General features: G+C 51.8%; 1 protein-coding gene and 1 non-coding gene across 3 annotated transcripts; both read left to right on the top strand.

Moving 5' to 3' along the window:
- The first annotated feature begins 464 nt into the window (after window positions 1–464).
- On the top strand, window positions 465–27,868 carry Opa3 (outer mitochondrial membrane lipid metabolism regulator OPA3). Of its 2 annotated transcripts, none has more exons than XM_059280773.1 (2): window positions 465–745; window positions 27,061–27,868. In XM_059280773.1, the coding sequence occupies exons 1-2, from the start codon at window positions 604–606 to the stop codon at window positions 27,480–27,482; spliced, it is 564 nt and encodes a 187-aa protein (XP_059136756.1). In that variant the 5' UTR covers window positions 465–603; the 3' UTR covers window positions 27,483–27,868. The 2 variants fall into 2 exon arrangements, with proteins under 2 accessions (XP_059136756.1, XP_059136764.1); XM_059280781.1 differs by lacking the exon at window positions 27,061–27,868 and adding an exon at window positions 15,156–15,729 and having other exon boundaries at window positions 466–745.
- On the top strand, window positions 12,610–12,770 carry LOC131903106 (U1 spliceosomal RNA). The gene has a single exon (XR_009377363.1). It is a non-coding gene; the product is annotated as a U1 spliceosomal RNA (small nuclear RNA).
- Window positions 27,869–27,985: the final 117 nt, after the last annotated feature.

Raw genomic sequence — 27,985 nt, 5'->3', positions numbered from 1 at the left:
ATAATTAAAAAAAAAATAGAACTGATTTCCTGAGGGGTTGAGTCACTCCTCCAACTTCAGAGAGTGAGTAAAGCGGTCAGGTCTGTGTGACTACGCGGTGAGTGTCCTCACTCCCCGGTGAGCGTTCCAACCCGCGGAGTAAGGTGTACCCGGGACTCATCACCCTTAATTGGGACTTCCATGGCGCCTCCTATGGGCAGGGAAGCCGATTCCGTACGTGACATCACGCAAGAGCGTGGTGACGCCAGCACGTCGGGAATAGGACTCCGGCCACGCTCCCACGAGCGGCCGTTTAACGGCACCGCCCTCTGACGCCTCACTTCCGCTGTGGATTTGCATACCCAACGAACGGACGTCGAGGCGTCGACGCGGTGACGTCACGGGGCGCCCCTGCAGAGAAACACCCTTTCTCGCACGCTCCCCCCGCCCCGAACCCCCTCCCCCGCCGCCAGCGTGCACACGCGCGCTCGTACGTAGGTACGAAGGCAAGTCCCTCCTTACGTGGGCACGCACGGCGCACCGGCGGGCGGGAGAGGAACGCCGCGAGGTCAGCGGCGCCCCGCCCAGTCGGCAAGGTTGCGCGTGCCCAGGGCGACCGCCAAGATGGTGGTGGGCGCGTTCCCCATGGCGAAGCTGCTCTACCTGGGCATCCGGCAGGTCAGCAAGCCGCTGGCCAACCGCATCAAGGAGGCCGCCCGCCGCAGCGAGTTCTTCAAGACCTACATCTGCCTGCCCCCAGCCCAGCGTGAGTCTCACCCCGCGGTCCCTGGCCCTTCCATTCTCGACCCCTCTCAGGTGGTTGCTCGGGGGCGTGGCCTCTGGGCCTGACCAATCCCGGCGCGAACCGGCAAAACCCAATAACCAATGGGGATGGCTTCTGCTGGAGGGGCGTGTTACCTCTCCAATAGCGAGGAAGGGCGTGCGGTCAGGGGCGTCACCGCGCGAGTTTGGAATGCAAGCCAATAGGGAAGAGGGCTTGTGGCGGTTGACGTCTACGAGAGCCAATAGGATGAGGGATGAAAGCTATTGGGGTGGGGCTTACCTGTCAGTAGCTAGGGGCGGGACTGATAAGAATCCCACTAAGATCCCTTGCCTAGCCATCCTTTAGAGAGACTTTACTCTGTAAACTCCACCTGTTCCTCAGTTTCCCTGCCACCCTGTGGGTGCTTGCATATCATCCTGGGTTTAGAGCACGGTGCTTACGGCTTAGCTTTCCTCTGGGCCTGAGTAAGGGGCGTGATGGTGATGGTGGTGGAATCTGGGGTGCTGGAGAGTCCTGCGACCTGGCAAAAGGATGAACCCAGAATGGACATCCAACCGTGTGATTATGAGTTTCCTCATGCACATCCATTTGTTCGGTAGCCACACCGTGCAGGCCTCTTGGCTAGGCACTGGCAGATACGGTCCTTATATGGCAGCGTTATCTCAGAACCGTCAGGGACCCTGGGAAGTCTGGAGTTCAGAGCAACCGGGTGAGCCAAGGGAGCCTCCTGAGCAGAGACCTCACTGGCATCGCAGACGCACCAAATATAAGCTCCTGGAAAAGGCTGATCTGTCTCTGTGGAGACAGGGTTTGTAACTCGCTGAGTAGGGAACTGCCATCCCCCCGTGTAGCTTATAGATGACGAGCGTCTGTTTTGTGCGAAGCCTGAGCTGACCCTGCTTATGAAATAATAGGGTCCATGCCAGTACCTGTCCTTCAACCGAGCACCCATGCTGTGACCATCTAGATGGGATGGCAGAGCCCACTAGACACCTGACCTGGTATAGAGTCCAGAGAGCACTCCCTGGCAGGTGGGTGGGATCTTAGGAGTGAGGAGAATCTCACCAGACCGCTGAGGGACAGGGACAGCGTTGGCTCCAAGGGAAGGAACATGTACAAAGGCCAGATAACTAAGGGAGCCATTTCTTTTTTACTCCCCCTGTGTATTTGGAAGTTCTTGGTCCTTTGGGTGTTTGAAGTTTCTGCCTGGGCTGCAGATCTTACAATGGAAGAAGTGTTGGGTTTTGAAGCCAGGCGTGGTAGTGCCAACTCATATCCCAGTGTTTGGGAGGTTGAGGCAGTAGGCACAGGAGGTCAGGACCAGCTTCAGATACCCTAGTGAGTTCAGCCTGGGCAGCACGAGACCTTGTCTTACAACCACCACCACCAACAACAACAAAACAGCTGGTATCATATGCTTGTAATCTCAGCCCTTGGGAGGTAGAGGCAGGAGAATCATTGCAAGTTAGGAGCTATCCTCACATTGTGAGTTCCAAGGTTCCCAAGACACAAACTGGGGTCATGCTTGAAGTTTACAGAAGAAAAAAGTGAGGCCTCAGGGGCAGGAATGATTTGCTTCGGTCACGATCCGTGGTCACACTCCCATCACCATGGAGGCTTGTGCCAGAGCCTAGATGTGGACTCTGGACTCCCAGACTTGCTCTGCTTCCTGCTTCTCTTCGCAGCACTGGACTGGTCTTAGCTTTGTAGTTTAGAGAAGATCTTGGTCCCATCCCTTAAACTGCTAACTTTGGGCAGATCACTTAATCCCTCTGGGCCTCTGTTTCTAGTTGTGTACAGGGGATACTATGAAACAGTAGCAGTTACTATATTCTGGGGTGTATTCTCCAGCCCTTCCCGCCCTGAATCCTCAGCAGTTACTGTGCTGTGGTGTCTGTTCTCCCACTTCACGTATGCCTTCTGTGCATCCATACTGCGTGCAGTGCTGCATTACTGTGGGAGTATGGAGACAGAAAGAAATCCAGGTCTCAGCTGGGCAGTGCTAGTGCACACCTCTAATCCCAGCACTCAGGACGCAGAGGCAGGTGGATCTCTGTGAGCTCAAGGCCAGCCAGGGCAAAATAGACAAACTTTGTCTCGAAAAACAAAGAAAGAAAAGAAATCTGGATCTCTGGGGATCATCCATTCCTGTGGGGGAAGCCAGGTAACCACCAGCAACAGGACCTTTAATAGGAAGTCTAGCCATGGGTACACATACCTATAGTTCAGCACTTGGAAGGCTAAGGCAGGGGAAGTACCGTGAGTGTGAGGCCAACTTGGGCTACATAGTGAGTTCCAGCCGGCCTAGGCTGTAACATAAAGCCCTGTCTCAAAAACCAAAACTGAAACGTAGAGACTGTGAGGTAGCAGTGACTGCCGTGAGAGACAAATCAGGGTCCAGACTAGAAGAACTGGAGGAAGGCTTGGGTGGATCGCAGCCTGGAGGAGAGGGGAGAGCGCCTCAGCTTGAAGGCTTGGGGTCTCGTTGTGTCTGGCACATTTGATGGACGAAAGCCGTGGCCATGGGGAAGAGATGGAGCGTGCAGGGCCTGACCACTGAGGGGCAGCACTTGTTAGAAGGCTCCGATCCCTGAGAGGGACAGAATGTGAGTGTGTGTGTGTGTGTGTGTGTGTGTGTGTGTGTGTGGTGAGTGCGAGTGTATACCAGTGAGTGTGGATGGAACACATGGTCTTGTGTGAGCTAGGTAAGAACTGTACTACTGAGCTACACCTCAGCCTCAAGTTACAGTTTATTAATTTCTTATGACTGAGTCTCATGTAGCCCAGGCTGGCCTCAAATTTGCCATGCACTAGAGTATGACTCCAAACTTCTGAACTGTCTCCTACTGCCAAGTGCCAGGTTCACAGGCACATGCCACCCACACCGTCTTAAGTTTTATAAATGTATGTTTTATTGTATGACTTTGATAATTTCATGCACACGTATATTTTGTGTTCACCTGCTAACCTCCCTTGCCCTACTCCCACTGACCCCTCCTCTTCCCAACTAGCCCTGTTTCTAATTTCAGGACTGTTTCCCCCTTGAGACAGTGTCTCACAGTGCGGCCCTGGCTGGTCTGGAACTGGCTGTGTAGACCATGCTAGCCTCAAACTCACACAGAGCTGCCTGCCTCCTTATTATTTTTTAAATCTGTGGCGTTGCTTGACTGTGCATGGGTGAGGGTTACATTGGCCTGGCCGTGGGCACCCCATCAGTGGAGAATCTGTCTCCTTTCCTCCAGCAGTTGTTAACTGTAGAAGTTCACCAGGGCACTCCTGAGTTGTGTTTTAATAGAACGCTGGTAATTACTGGCTGAGGGTGGATGCAGGGAGGAGACAGCTTCCGTAGTCCAGTTTGGTGTCCTTTAATCTGCAATATGGCACTGAAAAAAGTTAGCTAGCCAAGCCTGTAATGCCAGCTACTCAGGAGGCTGAGGCAGGAGAATTCAAGACCAGCCTGGGGAATGGAGTGAGTTCATAGCTAACACATATTCTGAGACCCTGTTTCAAAGTAATGAGTGAAAAAAGAAAGAGCCAGCTGGAGAAGTATCATAGTGCTAGAGCACTTTGTAGTACGGGGTGAGGGTGGAGCCAGGCCTGGTGACGGATCCTATCCTGGCAGCACTTGGAAGGTGGAGGTGGGAGCATGAGAGGTTCAGGAGTTCAAGGTCACCTGGAATTCAATCGCTAGTTTGAGGCCAGCCTTGGCTACTTGAGGGTCTAGTGACTGCTCTCCATTATCTCTGCCTGTCCTTTTTTTTTCATGACATTGATAGTGGGCCCCAGTGGTCCAGTCTGGGGTCCTGCAGTCTGGAATTTTCTCCAGTTGAATTTGAGTCCTGTGTCTTTAAAAGGCACGGACCCCGCTGAATGAAAAAAAGAAATAGGAAAGCACGTGACTGCTCCTAGGTATAGTGGAGGAGAAAGTTTGTTACAGCTGTGTGGGAGAGCATAGTCAGAGGCAGGGACATTTGGGAGAGTTCAGAGTGGACATAACCCTGAGCCGTGTGAGGAGAGGGGAAGGGGAACCCGGTGCATCAGCCAGGAGGCCCAAAAGAGTAGATGAAAGACCGGGGAAGCAGGCCGGATCATGTAAGGAAGGTTAGCAGGAGAGGGCTGGAGAAGTTCAGGGTAGAGGTTTAGGGGTCTGCCAGCCGAAAAGGGCCCTGTAACAGGCAGGGACTGAAGGATCCAGGAGAACCTGGTGGCCAACATCCGCTTTGATATGTTTGTCCCAGGTTTGAAACCTAATGCCAACAAAGTACGGTGTGTCCATACCCATCTAGGGAAGGTTTGGGGCACTCCATACTTTGGGGGTATGTGCATGTGTGGACACGTTCTTGGTGCCTGTCTGTCCCTCCACTTGGGATGGTGTCTTGAGTCCTGTTGTCATCGTGTCATTGTGAGAAGAACCCTTCCCTTCCTCTCAGTGGTGACTGCTCTGAAAACTTGTTTGAGGTAGAGCTGGCAGGAGTCAGGTAGGAGAGGGCAGATGGCAGACAGGCAGAGAGAACCCTCCACTCCACTGTGATGGTCCTGAGCGTGGAGAGCCCCACCTGCTGGGTCCTGCTTTCTTGCATTGCATTCTTCCAGTCTTCTCACCACTAAGTGCCTGTGCCTGTGGCTGTGGCTCAGAATTCGCAGTCAGTTCTCCAGGTCAGGCCTCTCTCACCACTGCTGCACCCACCTGAGGTTCTTGGTGCTCAGCAGGCTGGGCTTGCCCCTTGTGTCTGTTGTATGTTGTTTTCTTTTAAGACAGGGTGGTGCACGCCTTTAACCCCAGCACTCGGGAGACACAGGCAGGTGGATCTCTGAGTTTGAGGCTAGCCTGGTCTGCAGAGCAAGTTCTGTGCCTGCCAGGGCTACACAGAGAAACCCTGTCTTAAAAAAAAACAACCAAACAATGGGGTCTCACTATGTATCCCTGGCTGGCATGGAACTCTTGTGGACTCGGCTAGGCTTGAACTCATAGATCTCCCTGCTGGTGCCTCCTCAGGCTGGGATTATATGTGTGTGTCGGTGTTCTCAGTCACTTGGGATAATCAAAGAAAGAGGGTCCCTTCAGGATGAAATCAGGCCTCAGAGGCATCTGGGAGGGAGGTCCAGCCTCAACGGACTGAACCTACAACAGCCCTACAGAAGCGGATTTATTGACTGTTACACAAAAGGTGTTCTTTGGGTAAAACGAGTTCCTCATACCAAAGGCTCTGATCTAATCTATGTGTTTAAACCATCACACCTCTGCAACTTTAGTCCTTAGTGTGCGCTGTTCGCGGTACTCAGTAATGCAGGACGTTCCAGGTGTGCCAGGACTGTCTTGTGACTGAAGTCACACAAAGGCTGTAAAGTTTTCTCAGAAAAACAGCTCTGCAGATAACAAAGAACAGTCACTGTTTCCCACCATGATTTCTTCAAGGTTTCACAACTGTTTCGTTGTAATGTTTACCCAAGATACAATGCTAGATTTCCCACTACAGGTGTGTGTGTGTCACCCACCACACCTGGCTGCCTGCCCCTTCTTGCCCACGCAGCTGGGAAGGCCGCTGTGGCTGCTGCAGCTGAGAGTACAGGGGGAAGGCCTTGGAAGGCCAGCAGCCGTGAAGTGGAAGCCAGCCCTGTGGATGCTGCTGTCCCCGGCAGTCCGCCCTCCTAGGAGGAAGAGACGGCCTTACATCCCGTCCAGTTCCTTGGTGCACTGTGCAATGAAGGCAGAATCCTTTCTTTTGTTCCTTTGGGGCTTTTGAAGACAGGATCTTGTACAGTAGCCCAGGCTGGCCTGAAACTTGTATCATCCTCTTGTTTCAAAGAGTTCTCATCCCCACCCCCGTCTCAACGTGTGGACAGATGCTTTCAGGGAGGCCGTGGGTGACTTTGGGCAGGAAGGAAACCCCAGGCCATTTGTGCTTATTCCTTTCACGTGTACTGTTCCCTTTTCTAGTTTGCCTCATGCGGTCCTTCAAAGATACCCACATTTGTATTAGTTGTAGTTTCATTACCATAACCAAATACTTGAGGCAGACTAGGGATATAAAGAAAAGAGGGTTCTTAGCTCAGAGTCTGGGCAGCATTTGCATCTGCTTGGCTCTTTTGATGGCCTTCTTGCTAGTGTCCTAGGGGTCACTGTGTCTGTGGCTCTGCCCTATAATCCACCGGGATTCAGCCCGTGGATTCCATCATGGTGGTCTTAGGACCTGAAGTCTTCACTGTCTGATGAAGTCTCCACTCTCCTAACCACTCACAGAGCTCTGGGATTAAACTCCTGCTGGAATTCTGGGGACAAAAGACACTAGAAGCCAGGCCAGGAGACTTACATTTGCAACCATTGACTCCTTTAAATTAATGAAAAGAAAGATATGTTTTTATTTATGTGTGTATGTCTGTGTATGCACAAGTGTTCTGGTGACCTAGGAGACCAGAAGAGAGAGTCAGCTCCCTGGAGCTGGGGTACAGGTGATTGTGAGCTGCCTCACAGGTGCTGGGAACCCCACAGGTCCTCTGCAAGAGCAGGAAATGTTCTTAACCTCAGGGCCAGCTCCAGCTCTGGAGGGGGTTTTTGTTTTTTTGGGCCAGGATGGGGGGCGTTGAAACATACTCACACACTGTAGGTCTGGCTGGCCTCAAACTCATGTGAATTTCCTGCTTCAGCCTCCAGAGTGCTAAGACACAGGCACCTGCCACCATACCTACCCTTTTGTTTCTCCAGGCTGTGGCTTGGCTGGGATCTGCTGGGGGGTTCCTCTGACAGGGAGCACAGCCTAGAGAATGTGGTTACACACTGTTTTACCCAGCACTCTGGCGGTGGAGGCAGCGAAGTCAGAAGCTGAAGGTCATCCTTGGCTGTATCTTGAGTTTGAAGCCAGCCTGGGCTACATGAGACTTTTGTCTCAAAAAAACAAAATGCCGATGTGTGTAAAAGGATAAAAGAGAGCCGGGCGGTGGTGCCGCACGCCTTTAATCCCAGCACTTGGGAGGCAGAGCCAGGCGGATCTCTGTGAGTTCGAGGCCAGTCTGGTCTACAAAGCAAGTTCCAGGAAGGCGCAAAGCTACACAGAGAAACCCTGTCTCAAGGAAAAAAAAAAAAAAAAAGGCTAAAAGAGAGGAGTAATAAACACAAATGAAATTGAAAGTTGCCAGGAAACTGGGAGATGAAACCAAATAGAACATCTAGAAATGATAGCTCCAGCGAGTTGGAGGGCTAGGGCTAGCCAGGCTTGGTGGACTTGCCTGTAATCCCAGCACATGTGGAGTCAGGCAGGAGGATCTCAAGTTCCAGGCAATCCTGGCTACACTGTGAGAGCCTATCTCAAACCAAAGGAAGAGAGCCAGGTGGGGTGGCTCATACCTGGTAGTCTCGCCATCTAGGAGGTGGAGGCAGGGGGCTCAGGAATTTAAGGCCAGCCTGGGCTACTTGATACCTTTCCCCACCCCACTTTGCGCTTGCTAGGCCACTGAGCTAAATCCCCAACCCCTTGATATCTTAATAAAAAAAAAAAGCCTGGTGGTAGTGGTGCACATCTTTAATCCCAGCACTCAGGAGGCAGAGACAGGTGAATCTCCGTGAGTTCAAGGTCAGCCTAGGGTGCAGAGAGAGATCCAGGACAGGCTCCAAAGCTGCAAAGAGAAACCCTGTCTTGGAAAAAAAAGAAAAAAGAGAAGAAAGGCTGGTGCTGGTGGAGCCCAGTGGTTGGGTGCTTGCTTAGCATGCACAAGGGACTGGGTCCTGTCCCCAGCAACACACACACGTGCAACTAGAAAGGGCCTGGGGGTACTGTGTGCGCATCTTTAATCCCAGCACACAGGCAGGGGCGGGTGGGTCTGTCTGCTGGAAGCCAACCCAGTCTGCATATCCAGGCTGTCCAGGGCTCGGTGGTGAGACCCTGTCTCCAAGAAAGAAGGGGGGCAGGCAGGCAAACACCGGATTGAATACAGCTGCCAAAGGTTGCCTGAGCAACAGGTAGAAGACCTGTAGGAACCATGTGGCTTTGTGGGGTGCTTGCCTGGGATGCCTCTGGTGCCGCCTACGTGCCCTGGCATGGCCGATCTGGGGAGGCACTGGCATTTTTATTTTTAATGGTCTCCAGAGAAAGTCACTTCCCCATGTCTATTTATAGTCTTGAGAGTGTCATATCAGCTCCAGCGTGTGGCAGCCAGGCTGTTGCTGGTGACCTCCAGACATTCAAGATGCTCTCCTGAGAGGAAACAGCTGAGAGCATTTTCCTGTATCTGTGTGTGTGAGCATGTGTGTGCGCGTGTGCATTCATCATAATTACTGGTTAGGTATTTTGGTAACATAATATATGGCTATATTGTGGGTATTTAAAAAAAAAACCAATTAGAAGGGGTAGCATTAATTTTTTTGTTTGTTTTTTGTTTTTCCAGACAGGGTTTCTCTGTGTAGCCCTGGCTACACAGTCTGTAGACCAGACTGGCCTCAAACTCAGAGATCACCTGCATCTGCCTCCTGAGTGCTGGGATTAAAGGCGTGCGCTTCATTAATTGTATTTTAGAAATCATTTTTTAATTTTATCCATGCTACCACCCCCCAGTGTTTTTGTTCACACAAAAACAATATTTTCCTTCAATTATGGTGACTCACATCTATAATTCCAACCCTCAGAAGGCTTGAGGCAGGAGGATTACTGATAGTTCAAGGCCAACCTCAGCCAGAGTGAAACCCCGCCTCAAAAAACCAAAGCAGGTGATCACTGAGCCTCAGTGCGGGTCTGAGCTGGCATTTGGATGCCCTCACCCAACTCTTGCTGCCTGGCTAGGTGGTACACTCACTCCTGCAGTCCTAGCTACTCAAGAGGTTGGAGCTGGAGGATTATAAGTTCAAGATCAAGCTTGGCTAGTGGGCCTGTCTGAAAATAAACAGTTTTTAGCCAACTGGGGCTGGGCATGGTGGCTCGAGGCTGACACTTGAGAAGTGGAGGCAGGGGAATGAAGAGATTAAGGTCATCCTTAGCTACTCAACAAGTCTGAGGTCAGCCTGGGCTACATGAGAAGGTCTCAAAACAACAAGACAACAGAGGTGGTGTAGCTAAGTGCCTAACCTGCCTGAATGCCTGGCCTCCACCTCTATTGTACAAAACAAGCAACCCCCTCCACCCTGTTTGTAAGGGCTGGTTGATTTACAGCCCAGGCTCAGATCTCCTTGCCCTGGTTGCTGACAGTACTGGGAACAGACAGGAGAGGGCGCCCGAGTCGGTTCTTCAGCTCGCTCTGGCAGCTGGGCTTGCTCTGCCGGGATGGCAGCAGGATGGCAGCAGGATGGCAGCAGGATGGCAGCAGGATGGCAGCAGGCACGCAAGGCCGCCGGTATAGCTGACTCACAGGTGTTTTTACCCCTCTCAAGTCCATTACAACCAGCCAGTAAATCTTAACCAGGCCTGGAACCACACCTCCTGCTGGCTAGACAGTAAGTCCTCGGAAAACACCCCTAGGTGGTTTGGTGGCTCCGTGGTAGCACCTGGGATCTGTGGCTCTGTCTTCCTCTTTCTGACGTATTTTTTTTTTTTTTATTCAGACAGTTCTCCTGACCACAATAAGGCTGCTAGAGCTCTGAGCACCATGCTTCTTACTTCTTTTCTTTTAATTGAAATTTTTTAGATTTGTTTTAGTCTATGCATATGAGTGTTTTGCCTACATGTATGTTTGTGCCCCACATGCGTGCCTGGTGCCTGACAGTTCAGAAGAGGGTGTTGGATGCCCTGGAACTGCAGATACAGACAGCTGTCAGCCTCTGTGTGGGTGCTGGGAACTGAGCCCAGGTATAGAGGAGCAGCCAGTGCTCTTAACCACAGAGCCGTCTCTGAAGCCCCACACCGTGCTTTGTGTGTGTCAGGAGAGACCCATGATGCAGTTTAGCTGCGTTAGGCCCTGGGGGCCCCCCCAGTACCTGGGGGAGTGACAGCAGTTGGCCAGGTGTGGAGGCACACGCCTGTAAATCCAGCACATGGGAGGTGGAGGCAGGAGGATCAGGAGTTCAAGGTCCTCCTCAGCTACCAGCAAGTCCCAGGCCAGCCTAAGCTATGTGAGAACTTGTCTTATAAAGGAGGGGGAGAGAGGAAGGGAGGGAGGGAGGGAGGGAAGAGACGCTTCTGAAGGTGGAGAGTGTTCTTTCTGAGCCCCTCAGAGACTACTGTGTCTTCATCCTACGCCGCCCTGCTGTGGGAGAGAGGCCTGGCTCAAGCTGGTCTGAGCTAGCATGCCCTCTACTGTGGCCATTTTCAGGTCCCACAGATGAGGAAACTGGGACCTCGGGGGCAAGAGGTAGTGCATGGCTCAGCAGGGGCTCCACACCAGACAGTGTGACTCCTTGGTGGCCTTAACCACAGTGCTCTAGGGCTCAGCTCCTGCTCCATTCCTGCGGCAGCTCTGCTATCTCCAATCAGATTTTTACAGTCCTTGCTCACTCCTGGGATGAGCCAACACCCCTGTGAGCCAGGCCTGGAGCAACCCTGCCCCGGCCTGCTGTCCCTGTTGTAAAGTGGGAAGCATACTGTGCTGTTGGAGTCCTGACCAGTCACACAGCAAGTAAGCATCAGGTGCAGGACCTGAACCCAGGACGGCCCAGCTCCAAGCACACTGAGCCCTTAGCCTCCCCGAGCCGCCAGAACTCCCGGGCATTCGCTCTGTTAAGCCCAGCTGGCCTGAGCAGTCTAGATGGGGAGTACAGGCGGAGGTCATTGTGTGCTGCAGTCCTTAGGAGCCTGCATTAGTCACTCAGTGCAGTGTTTAGTGCTCTGTGCCAGGGGCTGTTCTAGGAGGAAGGACTGCTGAGTCAAGGGGACACGCGGCAGTGGCTGTGGTGTGCAAGCCTGTGACTTCAGGGCCAGCCTTGGCTGCACAGGGAGTTTGTCCACATGTCTGTCTGTGTACCTGTGTGCCTGATGTCTGTGGAGGCCAGAAGAAGGCTTGGGAACCTCTGAGACTGGAGCTACAACAGGGCATTGGGAATCAAACCTGGGTCCTCTGGAAAAGCAGCCAGTGCTCTTAACCACTGAGCTATCTGTCCAGCCCCCTGAAGTTTGAATTGTATGTGTATGTAGTATGCCTAGCACATGTCTGTGCACCACATGCTTGCCTGATTCCCATCAAGGGCAGAGGCAGGTGTTGCACCCCTGTAACTGGAATTAGAGGTGGTTCTGATGGGATGCTGGGAACTGAACCTAGGTCCTCTACAGGAGCAGCATGAGCTGTCTCTGCAGCCTACCTTTTGTTTTCTCGAGGAGAGCTCTCATATTTGTGATCCTCCTGCCTCAACCTCCTAAGTGTTAGGAGGAAAGGTCTGTGCCACTATACCAGGCTTTAGAGTGAGTGTCGAGCTACCTGGGACATGTCTGGAGAGGGACAGCCAGGGACTGCTCAGAGCCATGTGATAATACGAACCAGCAACAACAGCGACTACTTAATTATGCTGTCTGTTATCCTGGCAGTCGATACTAGGCTTTTATGGTGATCCTGGCTTTGTGAGTGAGGAATACTCCATAGAGAATTGAGTCCCTAAGGCAGCATGGCTGGACAGTGAGTCCTTCTGGGTCCCAAACTGCTTCACTGGGGTTTATTTAGTAATATTTGATTTTTTGTATGTATATTCATTTTTATATATATAATTTATTCTCAGAGCTGGAGAGATGACTCAGGGTTAAGAGCACTGGCTGCTCTTCCAGAGATCCTGAGGTCAATTCCCAGCACCCACATGGTTACTCACAACCATCTATAGTGGGATCTGGTGCCCTCTTCTGACCTGCAGGCATACATGCAGACAAAGCACTCATGCATAAAAACATGCATAAATAAATTAAATTTTAAAAGAAGAATAAAAAGGAAAGATTTATTTTTATATGCTTACCTGGCAGAGATGCCATGATCACAAAGGTGGTTTTTCCAGGGCAAGGCTTATCCATAGTATTCCTGATGTGCTGACCCCTGCCATTTCCCCAAATGTGGGAAATTCTACTGCATAATTTGTGGTGGTAGGGGACTGCATTCGAGCTCTTTCCTGGGAAAAAAGATTTATTTTTATTACTTTATGTGTATGATGTTTTGCCTGAGTGGATGTCTGTGCACATGCTTATAGTGGATCCTGTGGGACTGGAGTTACAGACAGTTGTGTGCTGCCTTGTGGGGGCTGGGAATCGAACCTGGGTTTTCTGGAAAATCAGCAAGTGCTTTTAGCCACTGAGCCATCTCTCCAGCTCCTGTACATATATTCTTTAAAGTGTTTTTGTTTTTGTTTTTCAAGATAGGGTTTCTCTGTGTAGCCCGGGCTGTCCTGGAACTCACTCTGTACACCAGGCTGGTCTCAACTCACAGAGATCTGCCTGCCTCTGTCTCCTAAATGCTGTGATTAAAGGCATGTGTCACCATGCCCTGCTTAAAGTTGATATATATTATATATATATGTTCTATATGTATAACACACACACATATATAGTGTGTGTGTCTGTCCACATGCCACAGGTGTGCATATGGAGGTCAGAGAACACAAGAGTTGGTTCTCTCACCAGGTGGGTCTCCGGGGTAGAAGTTGGGTCGTTAGGCTGGTTAGCAGTCACCATCCTACCAACCTGGCTGTGTACTGTGATGGAGATATAACACACAGGTAATACGGAGGGCAGGTCCAAAGTGTACAGGGAACAGTCCTGTAATTGCTGCTCTCGGGAGACTTCTGCCCCAGGTTCAGTCCCAGCCTGAATTACACAGTGAGACCCTGTCTCACAACATAGTAAGTAGGGGCTGGATAGATGGCTCCATGGTTAAGAGCACTGACTGCTCGTCCAGAGGACCGTGGTTCAATTCCCAGCATCCATATGGCAGCTCACAGCTGTCTGTAACTCCAGTTCCAGGAGACCCAACAACCTCACACAGACATACATGCAGGCAAAATACCAGTGCACATAAAATAAAGATAAATAAATAAATTCATAGGAAAAAACAGAAAATAAGAAAGTAAGAAAGAAAAGGCCAGCCTGGTCTATACAGTGAGTTCCAGGCCAGCCAGGGCTACACAGTAAGACCGTGTCTCAAAAAACAAAAAAGAGCTGGGCGGTGGTGGTGCACACCTTTAATCCCAGCACTCGGGAGGCAGAGCCAGGCGGATCTCTGTGAGTTCGAGGCCAGCCTGGTCTCCAAAGCGAGTTCCAGGAAAGGCGCAAAGCTACACAGAGAAACCCTGTCTCGAAAAACCACAAAAAAAAAAAAAAAAAAGAAGAAACAATCTAATAAGCAATAATAAAAACTAAAATGAAAGCATGCATGGTGATGTATGCCTGTGATCCCTACAACTTGAGAGGCTAAGGCAGGAGGATTGAATTCCAGGTGAGCCAGGCATAGTGAGACCATCTCCACAAGAAAAGGCTCTGTTGGAAGTGCATTCAGAAAGGAGCTAACCTGGGCTCCCCCTCCACCTCCTCCCACTTGATGGGCTCCCACGGTGCTGTGGCCAGTGAAGGCGGCTCCTGGTATCCCATGCCCCTCTAGGCTCTCTCTAGGGCTGAGAAACAGGGCCATCAAGGAGAGAGCTCCGTCCCGAGCACCGCTCGGCTCCCTGCTTAGCTCCTTCCGGTTTGCTCTGAGAACCGGGGATTGCAGCCTCCAGACCCGCAGAAGGTACTTGGTGTCTCAGCTGGCCTTCCTGTGGGGACCCCCACCAGCACCACTGCAACCCTCCGCCTCACAGGGGAAGTGGGCCATGGTGCCAGGGGAGGAAGACAGACAGCCCTCTGTGTGGTGACCTAAAGAGCAGCAGAGGGAGCTGGGTATGGCCGCTGGACCTTTACACCTGTGTGTTCTTGTCACTAAGGGAGCAGCTGCTTGTGCCCACTGGGGACATGGCCTCCTACCTGGGATCTCTGCTCGTTGCTGCTCTCTCTGGAGTCCGCTGTGCTTTGAAAGATGTCCCGGAGCTAGGCCCGGTCCAAGTGTCACAGGACTATACCCCCAGCTACTCAGGAGACAGAGGCAGGAGGATGAGGAATTCAAGGCCAGCCTGGGCTACAACTGGGGAAAAAAGTGACTGGACATAATGTCCACGCCTGTCGTCCAGCACTTGGGGAAGTGGAAGCACAAAGATGAGAAGTTGAAGGTCATCCTTGGCTACATGGGGAGTTGAAAGCCAGTGTGAGCTACATGAGACCCTGTCTCAAATACATATAGACAGAAAGAAGACGGTGTAGCTCAGTGGTAGTGGGTGTGTCTAGCATGCATGCGACCCTGGGTTCTGACCTTAATACTGGGGGAGGAGACCACGTGTTCCCTGGGAGAAGCAAGGGGCAGATCTTGTTTAGGCAAGCTCCCACTCCCACCTTGGCCTCTGACTCCAACCGGGACAAGGAAGTGTGGGGGTGGGGTGGCTTCGGAGCACACCTGACCCCTGTCTCCCCTGCAGTGTACCACTGGGTGGAGATGCGGACCAAGATGCGCATCATGGGCTTCCGGGGCTCAGCCATCAAGCCGCTGAACGAGGAGGCAGCGGCAGAGCTGGGCGCCGAGCTGCTGGGCGAGGCCACCATCTTCATTGTGGGCGGAGGCTGCCTGGTCCTGGAGTACTGGCGCCACCAGACTCAGCAGCGGAACAAGGAGGAGGAGCAGAGGGCAGCCTGGAACGCGCTGCAGGACGAGGTGGGCCGCCTGGCGCTGGCCCTGGAGACGCTACAGGCTCAGGCACAGGCCACGCCCTCTTTGAGCGCCCTGGAGGAGCTGCGTGCGGAGCTGCAGGAGATGCGTGCTCAGGTCTGCAACGCGCACTCCGCTCCCAAGTGCCAAGCAGCGTCTTCCAAGAAATAGCCTGCTGCTGAGGCTTGGACTTGTATGTGGCCATGAGGTCCCCAAACAAGGCCTTCTCCCCACACCACCTGGCCTGGCCTGCCTTGGCCCAGCAGAAGCCACCAGGACCTTGATGCAACTGTGACGTGTGGTCACCCCATACTGATAGAATCCGGGCATTTCCCCCAGGGAGCACCGCAGCACAAGTGTTCAGAGCCCCAGCTCCTGACTCGGAGCGCTCAGCCCCAACTAGGAACCACGCTGGACTTGAAAGGTCTTGCCAACCTGACTCCCCACTGCTCTGGCAAAGGCACATTGGAAGCAGGGCTCAAGCCTACCCAGGACCTGCTCAGACAAGGTCAGCTGCCTGCTCGCCTTCTTCCTTTGGTGGGTGCAGGCCTCCTGCAGTCGATGCGTCCATCCCCCATCCTCAATCTTTCTTCTGAGGTCCCCTCAGCCCTCGGCCTGTGGTGTTATCCCCTACTCCCTTCCTTGGTGCCGACTGATCCCGCCTGGCCCTCAGCTAACCTGTCTCAGTCGCAGCCCTGTCCTCAGGGTCCTTGGACCTTGTTTCCATATTTCCTCCCGTCTTGCTTCAGTGGCATTTCTCAGGCCAGTGGGTTAGATGTCACCCACATATCTGTCCACACCCTCCCCACTTCTGGAGCCCTGGGTCCCCACCATTTGTGTTGGTCCTGCCGTCTGCCCACTCCCCAGAGTGACATGTTACTAGGAATGTGGTGCAGGACAGAGTGACCTGTTCTCCAATTCTGGAAGCCGACAGCAGAGATCCCGGTATGGGGGGGGGGGTCTCACTCCTTCTGGCTTCAGGGGCTCCAAGTCTTCTGGACTCTGTCCCGTCTTGTGAGGCCTTCTCTTCCTCTTCTGCCTCTTGGACACCTGCCCTGAATACAAGGCCCACTCTCAATCTGGGGTGGCCACATTGAAAGGTCCTTAATTACATCTCTGAAGACCCTTTTCTGGATGGGGACACACTGACAGGGTTAGGACATGGGTTTATCTTCTGGAGGCCCCCATTCAGCTTGTTCCCTCTGCCATCCTAAGAGCGTGCAAGGCCTGCTGTGCTGTCTGGCCTTTGGCAGCCTCCACTTGGCTGCTGGGGTTGGGCTCAGCACTATAGCTCCAGAAGGACTGGGCTGCCCCAGTCACTGCCGTGGCTGTAGGAGGCATCTCGGATATAGGAGTGGCGTAGTTAATATGGACCTCCAGACGGGGCCAGTGTTCAGTAATAATAGAGAATGTGGTGGCTCACATCTGGAATCCCAGCTCTCAGAGGCTGAGGCAGGAGTGACCCTGAGTCCACAGAGTGAGACCCTGTCTCCAAAAAAAAAAGAAAAAAAGAAAAGAGAAAAAGATAAAAAGATAAAAAAGAAAAAAGAAGAAAAGAAAAAAAACCTTGGAGAAAAGCCAGAAAAAGTTTTGGCTCTGATGGGAAAGGGCCAAGACTCATCCTATGAGCTCTTTCCCATATTGGGAAACTGAGGCCCAGGGGAAGGGATACTAAGGGACTTGGCCAAGATCCCACAGCTCAGGAGGGACCAGCTACTTAGAGTGGGGAGAACCAGCTGGTTCTACTGCAGGCAAGGTGAGGAGAGGGCCAGACCTCTCCCCGAGGCCAGAGGCACTGGGTTTCTGTTCCCCGTCAGAAGAGCCCCAGACCACACCTGAGATCTCCGAATACAGGAGCAGATTCCTTCTACCTGGCCCTTGTCCCTAGAGGTGGGCCTGGCAGGGCGCTTCCCCAGAGGGCTGAAAATGACCCATTCCCAGGATTCACCAGGTAGAACTCAAGACTTGCTTCTGAGACCGTATCTCAACTCCTAGGAGAGGGAGAATTGGTGTCTTTAAATTTGGAGTGGCTGCGTTAGGTGAGGTCCTGACTGAGGGACAAAGGCAGAGGACAGACATGGCTGCAGGATGAAGGAGGACAGAGGATGGAGCCAGGGAGGCGACTCAGGGCCCGATTGCCATGGTTACCCCCGAGAGTCCAGTGTGGCACTAACAGCTCCAAGACCAGCTCTGGCCACCCTGCCCTGGGTCAGTCCACTGAAGTTCTGACAAAGCCAGGCTAGGTCAGGGGCCCTGGGCCCTGTCAGGTCAGTCATTACTCCAACAGAGCAACTTCGCTGTTCTAAGTTCCCTGAAGAACCCCCAGGAATGTTTTCTCTGAGACGAATGTCACCTTCAGGCCACCCGAGCATGAAATTGGCCTGTGGGGCCGCCCTGGCCCGGTGGAGCCTTCACATGGTCCTGATGCATCTGGACACGTTGGGGCCTGTGGGCAGCCTCACCCTCGGTGGCAGTGCGGGAAGCAAGTGTGATGGGGGTGTGGTTCCAGAAGCCTCCACAAGGCCAGAGACGGAGGAGTTCTCTGCGGTCCTACTCACTGCAGTATTTCCCACGTGGGGAGGAGGGTGAGAATAAATTTATTAATGAAGCTGGTTGTCTTCAAGTTTATTTGTGTGTGTTCTTAGTGGAAAAAAATTCAGTAAACTTAACAGATGGAATCATTTGCCACCAAGCCTGATGGACCTGAGTTGGGTCCCCGGGGTTTACATGGTAGAAGGAGAGACCTGGTTCCCGCAGGTTGTCCTCAGACCTCCATGTTCACATTGTAACATACACACAACTGTAAACACACAATAAATAAAGTCCAGGTCGGGGATGGCATATATCTGTAATCCCAGCGCTTGGCTTCCTGCTAAACATGAAAGACTTCACGTTTGAGGGGCTACATAGAAAGACCCTGCCTAGAGCAACCCAGTATTAACAGGTGGCATGGTGGCACATGCCTGAGAATCAGCACTTGGGAAATAGAGGCAAGAAGGTCAAGAATTCAAGGTCATCATCCTCCACAAGTGAGCTTGAAGCCATCCTGGGCTCTGTGAGACTTTGTCTCAAAAACAAACCAAAAGATTAATTTTAAAAATCATATTAGCCAGGCAGTGGTGGTGCACGCCTTTAACCTAGCACTTGAGAGGCAGAGGCAGGTAGATCTCTGAGTTCAAGGCCAGCCTGGTCAGCAGAGCGAGTTCCAGGACAGCCAGGGCTACACAGAGAAACCCTGCTTCAAAAAAAAAAAAAAAAAAAGTCCATATTAACCAGAGAAGCTGCCCTCTGTTTATTCTGCCGTTTGAGGAAGATCACGGAGTTGCCCACCGTGTGCCCAGCCCTGTTCTGTGCCAAGCTGGGTTCCCGGTGGAGCCCTGGTCAGCTGCAGCCCCAGCCTCATGGATTTACAGCTCAGTGGGGAACAGCTGCACACACGGTCCTCAGTCCTGTCTGTGCCGTCCTGGTTATGTGGGGAGACGGGACTGGACCCCGACTCCTCCCCCCAGTGACTCTGGCCTTCAGGATGTAGCAGACAAAACCCCTTCACTGCCTGTCCATGCCTGGCAGGCCCTGTTGCCCCTTTGTTGGTTTCATTGGTGGACAAACTCCTATTGGAGGGACCAAGATGTTGGAGAGCCACCCCAGAGGAGAATTTCTCTCATACAAGCTCCAGCCAGTTGCCCTGGCCCCAAGGCCATCCCTTGGCTGGCCTCTGTGAGCAGTGGGCAGACTGACAGGAAAAGCCTGCCTAGCAGCTGGGGTGCCATCACCCACCAATTGGACACATGTCCTCTGAGCAGCTACTATGTCTGGATCAGCCAGGAACAAGACAAAGGCTAGCATCACCACCATGGAGCTGGCACTCCAGTGCAGGAGCAAAGAGCCGATGCTGGGGAGATGGAGCCGTGGGCACAGTTCTTGTCTGGCATGCCTGAAGCCCTGGATTCAGTCCCCAGCACTGCATAAACTGCATATACCTGTCATCCGAACACTCTGGAGGTACCTCGTGTTCAAGGTGGAGAACTCCATAGGGAAACTCAGGTCAGAACAAACAGTCACGACTGCAAGGCCTGGCAGACCAGGCCCCTGCGTCAAATCAGTCAATAAAGGTTTATTAAAACAGCCGTGTGAATTCACTTGTACATTGTTGCTGGCCACCTTAGCAGGGTTTGAGTATCTGAGACTCCGAGCTGAAAACAGTTACCCACTGCCCCTCAGAGAAGAGGTTGGCTGACTCCACACAGCAAGGACACACAAAGGCCTCTGGTCTCACAGGAGCTGAGCGTGGTGGCGCACGACCTTAATCCCTGCACTGGGAGGCAGAGGCTGTTGGATCTCTGTGAGTTCTAGGTTGGCCTGACCTACATAGTTCCAGGGCAGCCAGGGCTATATAGAGAAACCCTGTCTCAAAAACAAAACAAAAGAGTTGATGTAATCTATCAAGAACATGTGTAATTGTGTAATAATTTGGTTCTCTCTGTATGCAGATCGGTGTTGTGTAATTCGGGGCACGTGCATGTATATAATGACATTGTGATGTTGCACACATGTCTCTGGAATGACAGTTTAGTGAAGTCATCACCAGCAGTACTTCCTCCTGTGCCCTGTTTTGTGATAATCCAGTTCATAAAGATGAACTATATTGGCTGGAGAGATGGCTCAGCAGTTAAGAGCTCTGTTGTTCTTACTGAGAAGTCAAGTTCAATTCCCAACACCCACACAGTGTTTCACAGCCATTCCTAACTCCAGTTCCAGGAGATCAGTACCCTCTTCAGGCATACACGTGGTACACAGACACACATGCAGTCATTCATACACATAAGATGATAAATAAATGTAGTGAGTCTTTCTCTGTTCCACCAGCCAGCTCCCAACTCATGACAGAGACTTGTTATTAATCATGAAAGCTCGGCCGATGGCTTAGGCTTGTTTTTAGCTAGCTCTTAGAACTTAACCCATTTCTACTAATCTGTGTTCTTTTACATGGCACAGTTACCTCTACTGTGTAATGCCCATGCTGCTTGCTCTGCGTCTGGCTTCTCCGCCTTTCTACTTCCCAGTGTCCTTTGTGCCTAGAAATCCTGCCTAGCTATAAGCTGTCAGCTTTTTATTAAACCAATCAGAGTGACACATCTTCACACAATATAAAGGAATATTCTACAACAAATACATATATATAAAAAAGAATTATATAAAGCCGGGTGTGGTAGCTCATGCCTTTAATCCCAGCACTAGGGAGGCAGAGGCAGGTGGATCTTTGGGAGTTTGAGGCCAGCCTGGTCTACAGAGCTAGTTCCAGGACAGCCAGGGCTCTGTTACACAGAGAAACCTTGTCTCAAAAAAAACCAAAACAAAAAACAAAACAAGGGCTGGAGAGATGGCTCAGAGGTTAAGAGCACCGACTGCTTTTCCAAAGGTCCTGAGTTCAATTCCCAGCACCCACATGGTGGCTGACAACCATCTGTAATGAGATCTGGCACCCTCTTCTGTATACATAATAAATAAATAAATCTTTAAAAAAAAAAACAAAACAACAAAAAAAACCCTATATAAACATATATATGTGTATTTGTACACATATGCACATATGTGTTCTGCGCACCTAACATGTATTCTAAACATAAAACTGACCTGATGTGACGGCAGCTTCCTTAATCTCAGCTGTGACTGAGAGAGGAAGTTTGTCACAAGTTTGAACAGCCTGGGTATGGTGACTCAGACTTGTAACACTTGGGAAGTGGAGGCAGGAGGAGCTGGAGTTGAAGGTCATCATCAGCTGATACAGCTACATAGCAAGTTTGAGGCCAGCCTGGGCTACATGAGAGCCTGTGCCAACCCCCCCCCCCACACACACACACAAAAAAAAAATAGGCTTAAATGGTGCATACTTGGAATCCCAGCACTTGGGAGGTGGAGATAGGATCAGGAAATCAAGGCTAGCCTGGGCTAAGTAGCCCTTGAACTGACTGAGTAGTGAGTTAAGTGCCAGTTTACATGAGACCCTGCCTCAAAATACAGAAACAAGGCAACAAGAACACAACCATTAAAAACTGGCAGCTTGGATGGGTGTGCCTGCACACCCAGTCACTCAGGAACAGATGGGAGGGCCACCGGAGCCTGGGGGTCCCAAACAGCCCGGGGAAACACGGCAGAAGCCTGACTCTGCCGGAAACGACAACCATATCTGAGCTCTGCACAGCTGTGACAGCCACCTGGAGGATTGTGGGTTCATATGTCAGATGTTTCTCAAGTCTAATTAAAATGAAAAGTGCCCACTGCTTTCTACCTGACTGGATTTCATAAAGGGGAGCCCATATAGCCAGGTGTAGTGGCAAACCCTGATAATTCCAGCACTCAGGAGGCCTAGGCAAGAGGGTGCCAAATTCAAAGCCAGCCAGGGCCAGGTGGTGGTGGCGCATGCCTTTAATCCCAGCACTCGGGAGGCAGAGGCAGGCAGATCTCTGTGAGTTCAAGGCCAGCCTGGGCTACAGAGCAAGTTCTAGGGCAGCCAGGGCTAGACAGAAAAACCCTGTCTGGGGGGAAAAAAAAAAAGCCAGCTAGTGTACCTGGTGAGAGCCTGTCTCTAAGAGAAAACAAACAACCTTTTATAAGGGAAGAGCAGGGAGAGAACAGCTGATTTGGTGACCTCAGGTTACAGAGTCAAACTCCACTTCCCTGTTAGGCCTGCTCAGGTGGACCCTGTCACTGATGAGCTAGATGGGTCTGCAGAGGGGCCAGCAAACCCCGAGAAACACTCCTGTTTACCGGCTGCCGCTGAGGCCTCTTGACAGGGCAGGTGAGGTGACTGGAGAGAAGCTGCAAGCCTCCTGTGGGAGTTAATGCTCCTGAACTCCTCTGCCCGTCCAGAGTTCCCAGGCCTGTTTCCTTCCGATTCTTCTGGGCCTCTCTGCAACATCCCTCCGGGGCAGGGAGCAGGACCCCTCAGGAGTGGAGTCCTGGGACCTGCTATTGCACAAGGAACCATCGTAAGAGTCAGAGTCACCGGACATTATAGAGTTTCTGTGGTTGGCGTGAGGAGGTCAGTTATAATCAGGAACTACGGTTGAAAACTCAAGCTGAGCCAGGTGGTGGTGGCGCACGCCTTTAATCCCAGCACTCGGGAGGCAGAAGCAGGTGGATCTCTGTGAGTTCGAGGCCAGCCTGGGCTACCAAGGGAGTTCCAGGACAGCCAGGGCTACACAGAGAAACCCTGTCTTGGAAAACTAAAAAAAGGAAAAAAAGAAACTCTAGCTAGCTGCAGTAGTGCATACCTTGAACTCCAGTATGTGAAGCTGAGGCAGGAGGATAGCCTGGGCTACATACTTGCAAGATTCTGTCTTAAAACAATGAGGGAAGCCGGGCGGTGGTGGCGCACGCCTTTAATCCCAGCACTTGGGAGGCAGAGGCAGGCGGATCTCTGTGAGTTCGAGGCCAGCCTGGGCTACCAAGTGAGTTCCAGGAAAGGCACAAAGCTACACAGAGAAACCCTGTCTCGAAAAACAAAAAAACAAAACAAAACAAAAAACAATGAGGGAGGACAAAATGACTCTGAGGATAAAGGTGCTTGTCGCCAAGCCTGAAGACCTGACTCCAGTCCCTGGATTGCACAGGGTTGAAGGAGAGAACGGACTCCTGCAGCTTGTCCTCGACCTCCACACAAGTGCTGTGGGACAGGAGCACTGCACACACACAAATAAAATGTCAAAGGTAAATATAGGACCAAGTGGAGGCTGACAAGATGGGTCAACAGGTTAACTCACGGTGGAAGAAGAGAACCAATTCCCAAAAGTTGTCTTTGATTGCCACGTTCTCAGAGTGACTCATGTGACGCACACACACACATGCTGGTAATGAATTCAGAGTAAAGATAAGTGAAATAAAAGAGAAGCCAGGTATATATGATGGTGCATGCCTACAATCACATGAGCACATAAGCACACACACACACACACACACACACACACACACGAAGAAAAATGCACAAATGAGGGAAAACAGAAATTCTATCATTAGCAGAAACAACTAGTGTGTGTGGCCAGTGCCTCAGGACAGTTTAATGGGCCGGACATTCCAAAGACCTTTAAAGATTATCTCTCAGGATCCCAGGGCAAAGGCCAGGCCTCTGTGTTCCGAGGCTAATCTCTGACTGTACATAAAAGAAAAGTTCCCAGGATGGAAGAGAGAAACAGAATTCAGACAGAAGATAGAGGGGCGGAGGCAGGGAGACGGACAGAAGTCCCTCAGCTACCCTGTGGAGCACAGACCGGTCCATCACCAATGCAATCAGCCCTTAAACCCTGAGGAATGAGCAAGTCTTCCGGGCCTGGTTCACCATGGAGGTAGGAAAAGGTATTTCAGATATGCAAGGATAGCGTCAAAGTCATTATCAGCCACAGAGTGAGCTTGAGTCCAGTCTGTCGAAATAGGAGCTAAGATCCGGGCATGCTGGCTCATTCATAGCTGTAACCCCAGCCCTTGGAAGCTGAGACAAGAGACATGCTATGAGTCTGGGGCCCACCTGGGCTACAGGGTAAAACCCTATCTTTAAAAAAAAAAAAGGCTGGGAAGATGGCTCACTAGACCTGCTGCTAAACATGGGAACCTGAGTTCAGATTTCCAGCAACAACATCAGAAGTTGGACTTATGGCTAACAAGGTGACCTCAGTGCCTGTGGCCAAGCCTAGGGACCTGAGTTCAGTTCCTAGGACCCCCCACAATGGAAGGAGAGCTCCAACTTCCATAAATGGTCCTCTGACATCCACAAGTATGCCTTGGTATCCACATAATCACACCATACAATAAATAAAATAATTTAAAAATTAAAATGAAAGGGTTGTGGCAAATATCTTTACTCCCAGAACTCAGGAGGCAGAGGCAGGCAGATTTCTGAGTTCGAGGCCAGCCTGGACTACAGAATGAGTTCCAGGACAGCCAGGGCTACACAGAGAAACCCTGTCTCGGAAAAACCAAACAAAATTAAGATGAAATTGGATGAGGTGGTACAAGCCTTTTGTCCCAGCAGTCAGAAAGCAGAAGCACAAAGATCTCTGAATTTGAGGCCAGCCTGGTCTACATTGTAAGATCTAGGCCATCCAGGGCTACATAAGGAGACCCTGTCTCAGAAAAACAAAACTCAGAAAACGCAAAAAGAAGGATTCAAAACACCAAACACCCTTTTGGAGATAGATACTTAGGGATATACTCCAATAAGTCTAAATCGAAATTGCCCAAAGACAGAATAATGAGGCCAGACATTCCAAAGTCCTAAAGCTCATCTCCAGGGATCTCAGAGCAAAAGTCAGGCCTCCGTATGGGTAATCTTTTCTTTCAAGCCTGGCTGTCCTGGAACTGTCTTTGTAGACCAGGTTGGCCTCAAACTCACAAAGATCCACCTGCCTCTACCTCCTGAGTGCGGGGATTAAAAAATCATGTGCCACCATGCCCAGCTTATCTTTACATCTTGACTGCACATAAAAGAGAGATTTCCAGGTCCAAAGAGAGAAACAGTTTTCAAATAGAAGATAGAATCCAGCCAGGGGTGGTAGAGAATGCCTTCAATCACAGCGCTTGGGAGGTAGAGGCAGGAGTATCTCTATCTACATAGCAAGACCCTGGCTGGGGGGGGGGGGGGGCTGAAAAAAGAGGGGCGGGGTGGTGTGAAGACTTCATGGGAAGACAGCGCTGCAGCCTTGGGGGCAGCCTGTGTGTCCATGACTGACTGGAAAACGGCGTTTGAGGGAAAACAAAAGCTTCAGAGACACTGAGAGCCCAGGGCGGCAGCTCCAGTGGGTGGACAGCTTGCCTCGTGCTCACGAAGCCTGCATGGGTTTGCTCTGCAGTCCTCCAGCATTTGAGAGGCAGAGGCAGGTGGATGTCTGTGAGTTCCTGGCCACAAGGCGAGGCCTTGTCTCAACATACACACACAGGCACACACTCTAGCACTGGCGCGCACACACACACACACACACACACACACACACACACTAAAAAATTGACAATAAGCATTAGGCGGGATTGTGAGAACAAACCTAACTTACAGAGCAGAGCACTAGTACAGGCTAGGGAGGACTGCTCTGTCAAGATCAGCAGCTGCCCTGGAGGGGAGCACTCAGGGGACCCAGTTATTTCCCAGGGCTTCCTTTTACGGGGTCCAAGAGGAATTTGGTTGCTAAGTGTGCACTGTGGGCACTTCTCTTCCTCTGGTTGGTCAATTAGGTCACAGTCACTTTCATGCCAAGGATGTACTGTCCCATAATGTATGATTTAATTTTTAAATATTTTATTTCTTATTTGTGTTTATGTGCGTGTATCTGTGTGTGCCATGTGTGTTGGGGTGCCATGGAGGCCAGAGGAGGGCATCAGATCCCCTGGAGTGACAGGCAGTGAGCTGCCTAACGTGGGAGCTAGAAACTGCTGTACTCAGATCCCAAGCAGGAGCAGTGTGTGAACCATCTCCCTCTGGCCCCATAATGCATGACTTTAGTCACGCACACCCAGTATGCACAAGTGTGAGGTGGTAAGTAGGGGATCCTCCCTAAAATTTACTTGAAGACACAGTTTATTGTTTGTTTGTTTTGTTGTTTTTTCAAGACAGGGTTTCTCTGTGTAGCCCTGGCTGTCCTGGATCTCACTTTGTAGACCAGGCTGGCCTTGAACTCACAGAGATCCACCCGCCTCTGCCTCCTGAGTGCTGGGATTAAAGGCGTGCGCCACCGCTTCCTGGCAATTAATTTATTTTTATTTTATGTGTATGAATGTTTTGGGGGTCTTGTACCTTGTGCCCCTACCCCTGCAGTGGTTACAGACTGGAAGTATCTCACCCCCCAGCCAGGTTAGCATTTTCACCCATACCCACTTTCCAAGATCCTCTGGACATTTTTAAAAATTTTAATGTGTGTGTGTGTGTGTGTGTGTGTGTGTGTGTGTAGCTCAGGGGGCAACTCTGGAGTGGGCTTCTTCAGGTTCTGGGGATAGAACTCTGGTCACTGGGCTTACATGGCAGGCACCCTGACCCACCACCAAACCGTTGCTGACTTTGGATGTTATTTTATTCAATTTTTGTTTTTTGTTTTTTGTTTTGAGACCAGAGTCTACCTCTAGCCCAGAATGGCATCTTGTTTCATTCCCCTGAGTGCCGAGATCATGGCCTCCTGAAGCATCATGACCTGCCTACTGGAGGGGCCTTTCATGTTGTTCGGGCCAGTTTCCAAAGATGACCTTGAATTTTTTTTTGGTGTGTGTGGGGGGAAGGCGTTTCGAGACAGGGCTTCTCTGTGTAGTTTTAGTGCCTGTCCTGGAACTCACTCTGTAGACCAAGCTGGCCTCGAACTCACAGAGATCCACCTGGCTCTGCCTCCAGGGTGTTGGGATTATAGACCTATGCCATCAAACTCGGTTCCAGGTGGTGCCGGGGATTTTAAGTATGGGATCTCGCATGCTAGGCCAGCATTCTACCGACTGAGTCACATTCCCAGCCCCTGGACCATTTTAAAACCATGTCCTCAGGTTCCCCGCAGGCCAGATAAGTCCTTATTCTAAGTGTGCGGACTGGGTGCCTGTCCTCTACACAGGCGATTTTGGCTCTGATCCCCAAGACACGGGGCAGGGGCTGGTGCTTACAGGGGACAAGGAGCCGCCCAGGCCACAGCAAACCCTGACCCCTGTCTCCCCTGCAGTGTACCACTGGGCAGAGATGCGGACCAAGATGAGCATCATGGGCTTCCACGCTGAGTCCATCAAGCCGCTGAACGAGGTGGCCGCGGCCGAGCTGGGCGCGAACCTGCTGGGCGAGGCCATCATCTTCGGCTGCGCGGGCAGCTGCCTGCTGCTGGAGTTCTGGCGCCAGCAGTCACTGAAGCGCCGCAAGGAAGGGGAGCGCGTGGCCTCACTGCTGTCGCTGAGGGACGACTTGGACCGCCTGGAGCAGGTGGTGGACGAGCTGCAGGTGCAGGTGCAGGCGGCCGTCCGGAGGAGCGAGCTGGACCAGCTGAGGGCCGAGCTGCGGGCGGAGCTGGAGGAGTTCAAAGGCCAGATCTGCACCGAGCGCCAGGAGCCCGAGCCCGAGCCCGAGCCCCAGCCTCCCAAAGCCTCCTTGTAGAGACCGCAGGACTCTGACCTTGGAGGACGTGGATGGCTGTCTGGCCTTGTGTGCCTGGCCTCTCTGCATGGGCCCATCCCCGAACTGGGCCAGCTGACATGCCCTGGTCTCTGGGGACAGAGGGATCCTAGGCCGGGAGTGGTGTGAGTGCTCCTTTCCACAGGGGTCTCTCACCCACTGGTGGGACATGCCAGGGACGCTCCCAGACTCCCAACCCCAAGCCACCAGCACTCGGAAAGGGAGGGGGCACAGCGTGTTGGGGAGCCACCTAAGAACCCTTTGCCCAGGGCACTGGCCCATCACACTGGAACACTCCTGCCTTATGTCCCGACCCCATCTCCTTCCATCTACCTCACTTTGAAGGGAGAGGCCAGGTCTGCACTGGCACTCTGTCCTTGGTGGACCCTCCTCTAGTCCAGGGCGCTGTCCACGAGCTGGCGGGGTGCCTCTTCCTCGTCATGTCTTAGGAGGAAGTTGGTTCTAACCAAAAATGAGCCATTCTG

This window comes from Peromyscus eremicus, chromosome 1, assembly GCF_949786415.1.
Source record: "Peromyscus eremicus chromosome 1, PerEre_H2_v1, whole genome shotgun sequence".
Taxonomy (NCBI): domain Eukaryota; kingdom Metazoa; phylum Chordata; class Mammalia; order Rodentia; family Cricetidae; genus Peromyscus; species Peromyscus eremicus.
This window is presented reverse-complemented; position numbering and strand designations above follow the sequence as displayed.

Bases quoted from the DNA above. Each gene is read 5' to 3' on its own strand.
- Opa3 (XM_059280773.1), top strand. From the start codon at position 604: ATGGTGGTGGGCGCGTTCCCCATGGCGAAGCTGCTCTACCTGGGCATC. The intron at 746-27,060 runs GTGAGTCTCACC...TCTCCCCTGCAG, and splicing joins CTGCCTGCCCCCAGCCCAGC to TGTACCACTGGGCAGAGATG.